We start from the raw sequence: 15,000 nt of genomic DNA on the forward strand, positions 1-15,000 counted from the left end.
TTGCTCTCTTTCATAATAGCGGCCAAATAAAATATTTATTTGTTTTAATGCCAATACAGCTGTAAGCCTTCGTAGCCTCGCTACGGCGTGCACATTTCGAAAGAATATTTGTTTCAAAATGAGGGTAGTACATGTAGGTCTAATTAGCATACATTACATGTAAATACAAAAGAATGTAAAGGTGGTCGGCATTAAAATGAAAGTGGTCCATAGTTTTTAGTGACCTGCTTTTATATGGTTCATCAACATGACTATTGAATTGTTGCAAAAAGCCAGCTGATAAATTTTATCTTCTAAATATCTGGAAACCAAATAGAACTCATAAAAACTCTGACTTTCAGATGTCTTTTACAAGTAAACCCATGTGGACTGTCCACACTCCAGCACGATGCTATACATAGAAGATCTGGCCTGCTGATCGCTAATCGAGATTAAATTGCTAAGGGAACAGCTCAACGAGGTCAGACCGAAGGTCAGCTGTGCGGCCAGCTACATGTAGGTGCTCTTGAACACCCTTGAACATGATTCACATGTGACCTCGGAGCACAGCACAACAGCCAGATTGAATAAACTGGGAGTCGATTTTGCTGAGGGAGGAAAACCAGAGTACCCGGAGAAAAACCCTCGAAGAAAGGTTGAGATCGACTGAAACTCAACCCACATACGGACTTAGGATGAGATCCCGGGTCCACAGAGGTAGAAGGCACGAGTGTTAAGGGGACTAGTCTGTGGGCTTTGCCTTGAAGTGCAGCACACAGTTACATGTACACGGTTTACATGTTGCTGGATCCCAGTCTTAACACCCATAAGATAAATAATTGATGAAGGAGTCATGCATTGATCCGACTATCCAAGATGCAAGAATGTATGTGTATGACAGCTATGCATGCAGCTCCTTCGTTATGCTATTAAGAGCATGACGATAGAAATATCTTACATAAACACGGCAGCTCTTACCTCTGTCCTGAGTTCCAATACTCCTTTAAAATCCTTTGACATCCTGGCTAATTTTGACTGAAAGAGAAAGAAAATGAAATGTTAGATACTGTACTGTAGCTCAAGTTTCTATCACTATAAGTAATTTTATAAAAAAAAACTGCAGCACAGGCTTTTTGGTCACAAGTCAAGTGTACCTAAATTTGGTTTCATCAAACCAGTGGATAAAGGTAACATAAAATAATAATAATAACTGCCACTAGAACTGTGCCACCGTGACGCTTCAAGTGTTAGCTCTTCGTCACGGTGAATTCATGTAGCCCTTCTTTAAATTGACCTCAGAAATCTACTGTAAATTCAAATGCACCTTTATGAAGAACTTCTTTGATAAAAACAGGTATTTTACGTTTTACTCCACACCAGTGCAGCACCAAAGTATCTTTAGAAACTAATCCCATAACGTGTACAGGTACTTAAACCTTCATGTGAAGACATTTCCTGCAATTCTTGCAAATAATAATATTGCAGATACAGTAGTTGTTAATGTAAGAAACACATGAAAGAATGTCATTTTGCATCATCTAATGGAACTCGAAAAAAATCTGAGCCCCAGATGGGATTTGAACCCACTACCAGGGATTGCGTTGTCACATTATTTTTATTATTATTATTATTATTATTATTATTATTATTATTATTTGATAACCATATAGGTATACAACTCTTACCCATGTAACTGCATCGCGCAGTCAAATTAACGCATACATGTATTGGCAATAACAGCTCGCTTACTGCATCATGCAGTAACATTAAGGCATATCAGAGCTGCAACCAACCAATCCTTGTGGGTTGAAATCCCATCTGGGGCTCGGATTTTCCTGAGTTCCCATTTGACGATGCATGATAAAAATTATCTTTCATGTGGTAAAATATGAAAATGTTACACTGGTTAAAAAAATATTATAATAATTGAAAAAAGATCTTGAAATCCCAACTTTCGGCTACTAACAAAAGCCTTCTTCAGGGGTAATAAAAATATACAACGAAGTGACAAGTGTATTTAAAATCGGATAGATGCTAATAAAAAACAGAATATATCATAAAATCAGTTCTTGTCCAATAACGCCAAGGCCCTGTACTCTTGGGGCAGGTACATGCCATCATCGCGGTTGAGCAGACTTTTGCATGTGTTAATTTCCCATGCCTCTAAGAGGCGTCAGGTTCGCCAACTGGGACTGGTACGTAATATTACAGACAATTCCCACGAGATGGTGTGGTCAGACTGTAAAGAATGTTCGGCAAGTACAGATTTCTTGGGGTTTTCTTGGTGATCTTTTTTCAATTATTATAATACTTTTTTAACTAGTGTAACATTTTCATATTTTACCATGCAACCACCTGGTTATAAATCAGTTTTTAAAATATCTTTCATGTATTTCACAGTACATGTAGTTGTCATTGTTAATGTTATTGTGCATTGTTTTCTGTACTTACTTGCAGTGAGAGAACCACAGTGCTAGAGTGAGTTTGCAAATGTTTGCCTTGTGTATTAGCTTTGGATCTGACAAGCTGACAGATAAAAAAGGCAGTCAGAGTTGTAGGGCAGTATTTAAACATGATAGAAATACATGGATCACTTACTACCATTTTGTTACCTGTATGTAGTGTAATAATGAGTAGGCATGGATACTTTGTTATTTGACATGTACTTTTCATGCTTTTGTAGTACTGTTCGGGTTCACTCTATTGTCAATTTAGCTTTAAGCTACTAAAAGAATGACTTACATGTAATTGTTAATTGCTATTATTTTCACTATTATTATTTAATTAAAAATTAATAGTAATTAGAGTGTGTAATGATGTATTTACATTGTACCCAGGAAGCTCCACTCACGGAAAAGTGGTTTTCAGGGAGGTCCTGCATCCAATCGAATTGGAATTAATTTTAAGAATGGTAGTTTTCGAGTAGAGGGGAAAACCGAAGAACCCGGAGAAAAATCTCTCAGAGCAGAGTAAAGACCCAACAACAAACTCAACCCACATAATTATGGCCATGAGTCCGGAATCGAACCCGGACCACATTGGTGGAAGGTGAGTGCAATCACCATCCCTGCTCCCCATCATTAGTATACAGCACACGAAGCATCACAGCAGATACATGTACATTTTGTACATGTAAGTAATTCCCCTGGTGCACACCAACTTTCACCTCAAACTCCTCGGACAACTCTAACCCAACTCTGACTCTTGTCTTTGCACCTTCATACAAACTCATCACGGCTCTCACCATTGCCTCTGGTATACTGTACCTCTCTTCCTCATTGCCCTCTCCAAAACCTTCCTTGGGACCCTGTCAAATGCCTTATCCAGGTCAACAAAGCACATATACAACTTCTTCTCCTTGTCTAAGTATTATTATTAACCCACTGACTCCTATTATTAACCCATTGGTTCCCCATTGACGAGTAAAATCGTCTGGCATTAGACATAAAATACTAAGTATGGCCGGTTCAGGCCAGCTTGGGACTCAAAAGGTTAACTACATGTATTATGCAACTTTTATCATTAATAAATTCAGAACTTTTCAACATGTTGGTTGGAACATGACACCACAGGCTACACTTATGCCCCAGTGTTCACGAAAACAAAGGTATGAAGAGAAGCTTGACCTTCTCATCTGAGAAGGAAAGAAAATTCTAACAAAAATGTGATAACAAAGGTAGCACTGTCTCTTTACAGCCCTTACTGCATAAGTTCATTGAATTATCAAAGAACCTTTTCCTCCCGCTTCTAATTACATGTAAAAGCAGTAGGTATTCTGTAATAAATTATGTGCAACTACAATGTTGGTAAAGCAAAGCAATATTGCAGGTTTGTTAAAGGTTTTATAGCAGGGATACTACTGTGCTTTAGTAAGGATCAACTTCAACGTTCATTTCTTTGGGTGAAACAACTTGAAGTCCTTGCAAAAGGAAATTGAATGACACCAAGCATTGCAATCAATTTAAAGTTGATTACATGTAGAATAAAAAGATACACACCTCTTGTAGTTGTGAAATTTGCTCATTCAGGCTATTAATATCCTGCAATGCAAAGGGACAATAATTTCTAACTACATGTAGATCTGTTATGGTAATTGCAGTTTAAGAAGCGATAATGTTGGCTAAATCAGCAAATAATAATTTTTCAGGCATGAATGAACCAAGACGAGTGAATCAAGACAAAAAGAAATAAATAAATAAATTATTGAAGACATTAATCAAAAACAAACTCCAGCGACAAAGTACATAGATCTGTAAAATTACTGTAATGCATTTAATACTAATACAAATGTATAAGGTCTGTACTTCAATTGTACCAACCTGTTTTATTATGTAAGTTAGTTCTTGGATTTCCATTGGTCTGTCATCAAATAAAGATTTCTTCTTGGCCACTAAAAGAAAACCAGACATATCACTTCGTGAGAACATCTGAATGTGAATATGGGTACAGTATGTGTGATAAAACGATTATCAACCCATTGACTGCCGGGGGTTCCCCACTGATGAGTAAAATTGTCTGGCATGAGACAGAGTAAAATAGGTCTGGGTCTGGGTCCAGTTTGGGTGTCAAAGGGTTGAATTAATGGCGACAATACAGAATCATTCAATCTGTATGATACTCATAATTATACGTACATGGAGCAAACAGAAACACAGTGCAATAATGATTTTAAAAAATAATAATGATCACAGCAATAAAATGATAAAAATGTTTTAGAAGTTATTCCCAGACCATTGTTTATGGCCAAAAGCATGAGGGAGAAGTGCGAACACAGAAAAAAACAACAACAAATAATTAGTTACAAAAGCTTTTTGGGGAAGGGGGAAAAAGTAATAACTTACAGATTGCAAGCTTCTCCAGTTTTGCAAAAGTGCTACTGATGTCTTTGCCAATGTGTCTGACAAGATACAAATGAATTTATTGCAGTAAAATGCAATTTAACGGATTTAAATGTAACAAAACGTGTGAGACGTGTCACATGTGCATATTCATGTGACAGGTCTTAAAACCAATCAGCATGCCATGCTTAATTGTGTAATAGTTTTTGTAGCATGTTAAGCATTTCTATCAACTTTTGGCACTTCAAACTTTTTGTTAACATACAGTCATCATGGCTTCTGATAGGATGCGGAAAAAAATTAAAGATTATGCGGAAATTTTTGGCCATATTATGCGGAAACATGCGTTGATTATGCGGAAATTACACTGGATTATGCGGAAACTTAAACAAGTTATAAAACTAATAATTAGGCCCGTCCAATGTATTTACATGCTTACGGTAAATCCGTAATCGAAATTGCAACCAATACAATCGCATTTGTGAGTGAATTTTTGCCCTTTGTGATTAAATTTCATGGAGGAGTCATCAATTTGCGACCAGCTTTCACCGTTGAAATAAAAGGGTTAGCAGTTGGGATTTTCCCGCAATTTTTGGTAAAATAAATAAAGCGATAAAAAATTATTTTATTTCTCATCATGAATTTTGTTTCAATTTGGAGATAATGGAGCAAAATTGTAATACCTTTGGAGCGCGATCCATTCCCTCGATCATTGACTTAAAGTGCGTTTGATTCACCGTATTCCGGAATAAGAATACGTGAAGTGATGAATTCAAAACGGTATGTCTGGCGTTTTGAAGAAACAAGGAAAATAAAGATATGTTTAAACTAGCATTTTAGCAGGTGTTCGACATTTTTAATGTGAATCTCCGTAAAAACGAAGGATTTCTAACTTGTATTCCCGGCGTTGTCAATCAATGGTTTCCGATAATCGATAAAATCAATAATAATCAATGATAATCAATAACAATTAATCTATTGGTATTGGAAATCGATAAAAATCGTAGACTTAAAGTTGTGTGAGTATCGATTTCTACTTATTTTCATCGATTTTTATCGATTATTATCGATTTTTAGTGATTATGAAATTTGTCATTTTCTTAAATAAAACGCACCATATGAATGAACAAACCATTCAGTTATCTTTATTTGTTGTGTTTTATGTTAAATTTGTAACATTTTTACCCCTTATTACTATTAAAAGCTCACTTAAATTACTAGACTCTGATCGTCTCGAAACAAGAACAAAATTGTCTTCGAGTCTCTTCAGTGTCACTCTCTTCCAGCTTGTTAATTGGTTGAGGAAATTGTTTTTGTCTGCGCTCACTGTCATGCTGCCTGAATATACGCATGCAGGCCAAGAACATACATCTTGAACATTCACTTCAAAAGGGCATTCGTGATAGCCCTTGACTACACAGCGCACTGACAATTCAACTTGCTTCGCCATCTCTGGAACAAGCAAACTCCGTAACAAGTGTGTTCTGGGAATCCCGGTTGAAGTGCAACGATAAAAGTGCGCAATCGAATTACCCAATTACCCTGGACGTGTAAATATGCCCGGGACCAATGAAGCACGCCCACGCTAACACGCGCCAGACAGTTGCATAATGAATTATTTATTAATGATTTTCTATAGAAATCAATGGTAATCAATAGCAATTAAGACTCCGAGTGTGAGTATCGATTTTTATCGATTGGTTGCACAAATCAATAACAATCAATGGATTGTTATTGATTATTATTGATTGTATTGATCGATCGGAAACCATTGATTGACAACGCCGGGTGTATTCCATGTAATCCTATTCCGGAATACGGTCAATCAAACGCGCCCTTAGTTTCTTATCAGTCACGTCATTTGCTGAAGTGTAACTGTTTCTCGTCCAATGGAAAGCATTGTAGGAATAAAAACTAGTGTCCAGGCTCATTGGCGAAAAAATGCGTGGAAACTGCTTACAATCTTTCTTACGAACTTTCATCTTGCGAACGAAATGGTGTGTTTTCTTCAATGTTCAAGAAAATAAGCGTTTCAAAACAGTCAATTTCTTCGGCTTTTATGTTTTTGAGGATGTTAAGGAGCTGCTTTATCACTAATATGAGATATTTCTTCTGTTTTCTGCGGAAAATATTGGAATTATGCGGAAGATGCGGATTTCAGTGAATTATGCGGATCCGCATCGCCGCATCCTGTCAGATGCCATGAGTCATGTAGAGTACCCTTCATCTTCCATTCCTCTTTCCACAGATGAATTTTTATCACGTTGACGGTTGTCCGCCTTCTTCCCCTTCAGAGCTGGGACTTTCAGACTTGACAGACAAAAGTGGTTGAAGTGCCTTCTTTATTGCAAAACATTGCAAAATTTAAAGAGATTTACAAGCTATATTAGGTTTACTTTTTATCCTCCTTCACCCTTGTCTGGTTACTCCATCTTTTTGCCTATTCTTTATGTCTTGTGTTTGTTATGTATCTCAATTACAGTATTTGATGTAAATATAATAGTGGTGTAAATTATATGTTTTAAGTAATGGTAAGCAAAATTCATGTATAAATATAATGATGAACTAATTTGTAAAGTAATTTATTATTTATTTAAGGTATTATGGACTGTGACAATTCTACCACTATCCGCCTCAATTAGCTTTTGCTATTGCGGACAGAGTTGTACAAATGTACCTGTATTTTCTACAGCAGGGCTCGAAATTAACGAAAAAATCCAGTCGCATTTTGCGATAAGATACGAGAATTTAGTCGCAATTTCGCAAATTTTAGTCGCAAAATCGCCGCGCTGCATTGTGTTGTCAGCGGTTTAGCAAAAAAATATGAGCCCGCAATACTTGTGTGTAAAGAAACCGCTGAAAATGGCGAATGATCGAAGAAATGGAGCTGTGCACGTAACATTGCAGCTAAATTACTCTACAATTGCGCTATCTTCAGAGAAAAGTCACAGCGAGAAACAAAATAACTTTGTCATTTCTTTATTTATTTTAGCAAAATTAGCAGCAAAGTGGCAACTGCTAACCCTTTTGTTTCGAAACAGCGAAGGTGACAACAAGTCGCAAATTTGCGACCTCTCCAGATATTTTAGTCGCAAAGGGAAAAATTTAGTTGCAAATGCGACTGTATTGGTCGCAATTTCGAGCCCTGTACAGTATGTTGTAATAGTCAATAAACAGTTACTCTTCTAGTCAATGAACTCTCCTTCTTCTTCTTAACTTCTGCAAACAGTGGAGACCACCAAATAATTCAGGCAACCTCCACTGAGTAGCCCAGTTGTTGTCATAATACTAACACATGCGTGTACATGTAGACGCTAACCCAGTAAGTGAACATCTATATATAGTCTTAATGTCCCCTTAGGATGAGGAAAGCTGATCCTCAACAAACCTACAAACCTACAGCTGTACAAACCTGTACCTGTACTTTATGTACAAGCTGTACATAAAGGCTCAGACACTGATACTTACTGTAGGTTTTATACAGTACCGTAAAGACTCGTGTATAAGCCGCACTTTTTTGCTTAAGTTTTGGGCCAAAAACCGTGGGTGTGGCTTATACACGAGACCATTGCTTTCAGAGGGAGTAAACTGGCTTGTAGGGCATCACAAATTGAACTGAAAACCTTCAGTAACTAACAATTAAACATATGGTCACTTATTGAGATGTTGTTGATCACGACTTTTGGTAGAAATGGTGGCTCCTAATGAAGCCATTTGTTTGCATCTTCAGGTTCTAAACCCGAATCATGCTCACCAAGCGTGTCATTTGCACTTTGTTTGAGCAGTTAAACTCTAATTGGCATGGAATCTCCATTCCTCCACACAGCTGCTTACAAATTGTCACGTCAACACTGATTTCTCCACTACGAGCAAGAAAATACCCACGGTATTTGGGAGAACTCATGAGGCAAATGGCAGACTGTATCATTGCCCTTCACTACAGTTGTACATTCACAGCGTGTTTGTCCATGGGCTTGTTAAACTCTCGTTTAGCAACAAGTTTTTCTCTGATCGATGGCTTCCATGCATCTTGATAAACATATCCACGAAGGGAACGTTTCATTTCCATGTCCAGACTGCTCTCGTTAAATGACTGCGTGGTTACCAAGCAAAGGTTTTACATTGTTGTCCTGCGCTTTTTTGTGCAAATTCTATCGTTTTCATTTCAACTGTGGGCTTTAGCAACTGTTGTCAGTCACAGGGAATAGGGAAATTGATTAAAAAGAAGCTTTGAAAAGGTATTTTCAGAGCTGATTAAGTTATTAATGTTGCTGCAAATACACAACATTCGATTTGGTCAAGTTTGGTGTTAACATCTGCGAACAAACGATCAACTTTTTTTTACAACGGCGCTTTTTTTGGAGTTCTTATTTTTTCCAAAATCATGCTTGAAAGTTGGGGTGCGGCTTATACACGAGTCTTTACGGTATATGGGATACAATGCAAAACTTGTTGCCTTGAAACGGTACAAATAAAGATGATAGAGGTTGTGTTATACATGTAGTGTACCTCTACAGCTGTAATCAGCCAATAATAGGCAGCTATATTATTTACATCTATGAAGGCTGGATCTGCATAATAACGAATTACAGTGTACTTGTTTCAGTCAATTAACAACAGTTGTTAATTAAGTAATTTACTTACAACAATGGCAAATACATGATACAGAATGACATGTAAATAATTATTCAGAGATTATTTTTTCTTACTTGGCAATGAGAAAGAACTGACTCTTTTGAAGTCCATTTGGACTCTGATGACCCAGCCGTCTGCCAGTAAAGTTATTGCCCTTTGAAAAATGTCAACGTTAGTAAAACAGCTCAAGAAAGACATCTGTGCACTGTATTAATGAAAGACAAACTGTACAATTTAAAATGAGGGTTGTAATGACTCTAGATGAGAGTGAACATGGCAGTTACAAAGCAAAACTAAAAAATCTCCGCTTGGACAGGACTCTCGCTTTGAGTCTCTAAAATTGAAGTTCAATAATGTCTTCAGTCAAAATAAAACATCCAAACAAACAATCTGTTTTCAACAGCTTGGACCATATGAGCTTGCCTCTATGAATTGACGAATTTGTCACAAACGTAATTTCATAAGTGTACATGTGTACAAGGAGTTGAACTCATGACTGCCTCTGGGCTAAAGGAGGTTCCAAGGAACATGCCACAATCTACATTAAATTTTATTGCAAAGTAATTTAATGTTTTTGCTGATGTTCATGTATTGAGCTTTCGTATTGGCAAAGTGCTGGGGCATTATTCTAACACAGGCCAATTATGAATTATACAACTTAAAATGCAACACTGAGGGTAATTTCCAACCACAAACTGGCTCCCTTCACAATATTTATTGACATCTGTTTTGCCATTTGATTCTTGAAAATTTCGATTTACACCTTGCCAAATTGTAATTATTAATTTTGTCTTGAGAATAAACATATTTTTGACAGAATACACAAGTCATTGGTTTAACTTGTACGGCTTCAAACAGCGAATGAACTTAACAGCACTCACATTACTGGATGTGGAGTGATCACTTATGGTTTAATCAACTATAAAGCCATAATTTTAAAAAAGCCACTCACTGTGAATATTAAGTCTTTACAGGAAAATATCAAACCTCGGCTGGGCTTCATTGATCTTGCTATTGTTTGATCAATAATAAGGCAAGGCCATACATGTACAGTAGTTTGAGATTTTCCCAAAAATACTTCATTCTTAATTAGTATTACTTTAGCACTTACAATGAAATGCAGAGGAGTGGCAAACACTCTAAAATAATGCAATTTATTATTCCACTATTACTCCATTTTACCATATTTGGTCAAGAGAGCGTGCCAAAATATGAGACGGTAATACACTGTAGTGTCCCGGTTTGACTGGCTTAGAACAGAGCAAATACGGACAGAACAGCAGTTTTCCAATAAAAGAAATTGTTTTCAATGCGATACAAAGCCTGAGAATTTAGCTTGTCATCACTTGTCTCTCGTCATTTCGTTTATACAATCAAATCCAGGACATTTGGCTGGCTTTCTGTGCTGTTTACATCGTTTGCAAGCGCTTAATTGAATCAAAATAACACCTTTTTGTAGTGGAATAGAGCGGTTTTCAAATGAGTGTAGTAAAACCAAAACCAAAGTAATCACTTTGGCCAATCAAAAAGGACGGAGACAATCCAGTAAACCAATCAAAAACTCGAACTAATTACACGTAGCCGACACAAAGCGCTGGAAAGTGTGCACACGCGAGCCACAACTGGTTTTGGTTTCACTTCTGATTGGTTGAAAAATTGACGCAAGAACTTTGAACCAATCACTGAGTGAAGTAATTATGTACCAAAGCAATTCGCTAATTACTTTCGACACTCAATTGAAAACCACTCTAACAAATCTCTTATTCGATGGTTTAACATATAATACTACTGGCCATTTTGCTCGTTGCTCGTATTTTTCTCACCCCTGTGGGGCTCGCAAAAAATACTGTGCAACTCGCAAAATATCCGCACGGATTATATGTTAACCCATCGAATAAGATGTATTTATTTACATCAAGGTGACTGCGTGTTTCAAAAATAGGAGAAACTATTGCTGTGGATAAACTAATTCATGCTGATAGTATATTAATTACGTATAGTTTATCTGTAGTTCGAGGGATCTTTGATTACAATAGTTTATTAAATGGCTCTGTCTTGCAAGGACTGGGAACTACCAAATATTCACGAATTTGAATGGCTAAAATCGATATTGACTGTGGTCTAGACCAGAATCTAGACCGGTAATGTTTTGTAGTGAAAAAGTTGCAAACTAAAGGCAAAAATAATGAATATTTTCTTCTAACAATATTTATTTATGGAAGTGCCACGAAGGATGATGAGAAAAAAGGAGTGACGAGCAAACTTTGGCAGAATTACACACTGTAAGTTCAGCTCAATTTGCTACTCATCGCCATTCACAAGCCAAATGTCAGTTAGTACAAACCGGTTAGATTAACCCATTGACTCCCAGGGGTTCCCCATTGACGAGTAAAATCGTCTGGCGTTAGACAAAGTAAAATACTAAGTCTGGCCGGTTTAGGCCGGTTTGGACGTCAAAGGGATAAATTATTAAACGAATTTAATTCTTCTTGTTTGCCATACCCGTAATTATAATAAACATCTTATTAACCGAGCTTAGTCAGTCTGTATGGGAGACTCTTGACCTCAGTGTGTGTACAGACCTCACTGCGTTCGGTCTGAACTCACGATCTCGGTCAAAGTTCTCCCATACAGACCTCCTGCTCGGTTAATAAGGGCTAAAATACCGGTAATAACATACCGGGGGTACTACTCAGATTGTAGAACGAATAATTAATAAATTATCATATGAGATACTTCAAGAATACGTTGACAGGGCAATTGTTTTACTCTAAATATGGTTTTCGACATCAGCCTCCTAATAAAAACAAAAGACTTAACGATAAAAAGAAGGTTGGAAAATGCCTTCCTCGATTCACCCGGCGTATCAATAGCCATCTTAAATCAATTCGAATGTTTACTAACCGAGTAATTTCTAAAACTTACTGTAAAGTTTACCTGTCTTGATTGGAGTGATTTCACGGCTGAGATAAACTCTGAGGTTCTGTCCCTAGATGTTGCCATGTCCGAAGACGTTGTGATAAAGTTATTTTCGCTATTATATTCCACTCGAGTTAGATCGTTGTCTTCACCGCTCGATCTTGTTCGGCGGCGTCTAGTGATCATGGGTGTACTACATCTACCCCTGTCTTCATTGGACAGTTCACGCCCTAAACTTCCCCATGTTTCGTTAAGTCAAAAGACAGCCTTTGCTCAAGATAGTGGCTTCGTCCGCCTTTCGAAGATCTAAAACAAAATGTGAAGAGGGTAAAAATCTTCCCACATCTACATGATGACGTAGAGGTTTGTGAACCACCGCTGAATTTCCTCATGCGGGCTCGGTACAGTCCAATCCGCATCTCGCGCCTCTCGACGCGCTTCTCCAGTTTCAGTTGTTCTTCTTCTTCAGACAAGGAAAGACTAGTATTATGCTTGCCGCAAGTTGTAGTGGTTTTGTGAGCCATACAGATGTTTTGAATTATGTACTGCAATTTTTGTGATGGAAGAAAATCCAGGTCATCGAGGGATTTTTGCAACGCATGTCCCTACTTGGAACATTGGCAATCACAAGATTATCCCTCTTTCTACAGTACACAATAACATCACAGTTCCGGTATCGATCCAGCCTGCAATTTCACCCGCTACTCAACTAAGCGTGGCAATTGTCTTCACGGCATTGTTTGCGCTCCTGTTTTTGTTGATTTTACTGCAGCTCTGCCTTATTTTGTACTTCGGTCACCGACGGCTGTCATATCAGAGTGTCTTCTTGTTTATCTACTTGTTCTGGGCATCTCTTAGAACTACACTGTTTTCATTTTATTTCACCGACTCTTCAGAAACGGAATCCTTAAGCTTGTTTTTAAAATGGTGTCTCCTTGCTTTGCCGATTTATCTTCAATTCCTTACGTTGTCGCTATTGACGCTTTATCTGTCAAAGGTAAAATATTAACCACTATGAGTATCATTCTAAATCACTCTCACTCACGTTCACACAATAGTTATGCTTTTTATTATGACAGAGAGTGGACCAACCTTATTGTGCGGAGAAATCAGTCTTGTGGCTTTCGGTTTTAACAGCCATAAAAAGCAGTTAACACAAGTTATTGAGGATTCTGTATTGCAGGCTTGGTGTGAGTTTAATAGTAAATATAATTAGCCCTTTAAAGCACGAGGGGTTCCCCATTGACAAGTAAAATCGTCTGGCATTAGACAGAGTAAAATCTATAAATGGCCATTCCAGTCGTCTCAAAACCAGCCGGTTGACGGCTCAATGAGCTGCCTCCTCAGAAAGTTTGACCGTCTCCTTCCAGTCAGTAAATGTCTTATTTGATTATGACGAGGAGAGAGAAAGAGAAAAAAAACAGACACAACACATTTTTAGCTCTAAAGTCAAGTCACTGGAGATATTATACAAGCTTGAAAAAGCTTCTTTGACGTAAATTCGCGTCCGCAATATTTTTTCGCTTCACGCACTTAAAAATGTTTATTTAACTAACATTCCATTATTTCTTATAAGACACCATGCAAGTGTCAATTCTACATGTATGTGAAATTTCATCACTTTGAATCCCCCAGAATTGCTCTAAATTGCATCTGTGAGTGTCTAAATTAAAAAAATTCCCACGGGAGCATGTCCCCAGGCCCTCCCTAAAAGCTTGCGTCCTTTGGGTACTCACTTGGGTGCCTTAAGCGCCAAAACCGTCTCCACTTTCCTTATAACCTGCTCCCCAAAAACTTTTGAGAAGGCTGCACTGGGCTATTAAGGGTTAATGGGGACACTTACCCTAACCCTTAACCCTTCAAAGCCTTTAAAGGGTTTCCTCATTGACGAGTAAAATCATGTGACATTAGACAGGGTAAAATGCCACTGGGCTATAAAGCGTTAAGGAGGGCCAAAGGCACTTATCACTGAATTTTGCACTAGTTTGTACATGTACCATGGCAAGTAACTTTACATTGTACCACATCTAGAGTGCGAGCAGTCCCGTCGTAAATCAGTCGAGTGACCCACTTTTTTGAGGCAGTTGTGTTTTGTCACAATTTTTTTTTTGTTTGCGTGAGAAACACGAATGCCTCAGAAAAGCAGGCCGCTCAACAGATTTATGAAGGGACTGCTCACAGTCTATACCACATCTTAAAGTGCTACTACAGTTGTATGACCAAAAAGTTAAGTATTCTTCGTTTTTCTTTGGATTTCAAAACTAAACTATAACTAAACACTAAAGCTGCTAGTGACCCAAGCTTTAAAGCCTTGATATAAAAAAAGACACCTGTTTATTTTAAATGGAAATTTTCCATTTTAATTAATGGTCTGCCATTACTAACTTTAAAATCTGGTGAGAGCTGGATCAGGAGAAAATTGTGTCTCAAACTTACTAGTTTAAGAATGCAATGCATTTGTGTGCGGCTGAATTAATATGCAGCACAGGAGTTCCGGCTTTCAGACTTTTAAACTTGTGTTTTTCACATTAGAGAAGCTACATTTACACGCCGAAAATTTTAATCTAGTGAGTAAATGACGTCACTTTTCTCTAGATTCAAACCATCAGTCAGTTTTGAACATGAGTAA

General features: G+C 37.6%; 2 protein-coding genes across 3 annotated transcripts in view; one reads left to right on the top strand and one right to left on the bottom strand.

Moving 5' to 3' along the window:
• The window catches only part of LOC137978431 (syntaxin-5-like), an 18,026-nt gene extending 5,315 nt beyond the window's left edge, over positions 1-12,711 (bottom strand). The window contains exons 1-7 of the mRNA XM_068825359.1: positions 12,390-12,711; positions 9,527-9,606; positions 4,821-4,876; positions 4,299-4,369; positions 3,978-4,019; positions 2,431-2,505; positions 958-1,014 (exon numbers count right to left, since the gene is read on the bottom strand). Of these exons, the coding sequence (XP_068681460.1) occupies positions 958-1,014; positions 2,431-2,505; positions 3,978-4,019; positions 4,299-4,369; positions 4,821-4,876; positions 9,527-9,606; positions 12,390-12,557 (549 nt within the window). The 5' untranslated portion in view covers positions 12,558-12,711. The remainder of the gene's footprint in view (positions 1-957; positions 1,015-2,430; positions 2,506-3,977; positions 4,020-4,298; positions 4,370-4,820; positions 4,877-9,526; positions 9,607-12,389) is intronic.
• A 72-nt stretch (positions 12,712-12,783) lies between these two features.
• Positions 12,784-15,000, top strand: part of LOC137978429 (integral membrane protein GPR137B-like) — a 12,410-nt gene continuing 10,193 nt past the window's right edge. For both annotated transcript variants that reach the window (XM_068825357.1, XM_068825356.1), the window contains exon 1: positions 12,784-13,368. In XM_068825357.1, the coding sequence (XP_068681458.1) occupies positions 12,931-13,368 (438 nt within the window). In that variant the 5' untranslated portion in view covers positions 12,784-12,930. The remainder of the gene's footprint in view (positions 13,369-15,000) is intronic.

Source organism: Montipora foliosa, chromosome 12 (genome assembly GCF_036669935.1).
Source record: "Montipora foliosa isolate CH-2021 chromosome 12, ASM3666993v2, whole genome shotgun sequence".
Lineage (NCBI taxonomy): Eukaryota > Metazoa > Cnidaria > Anthozoa > Scleractinia > Acroporidae > Montipora > Montipora foliosa.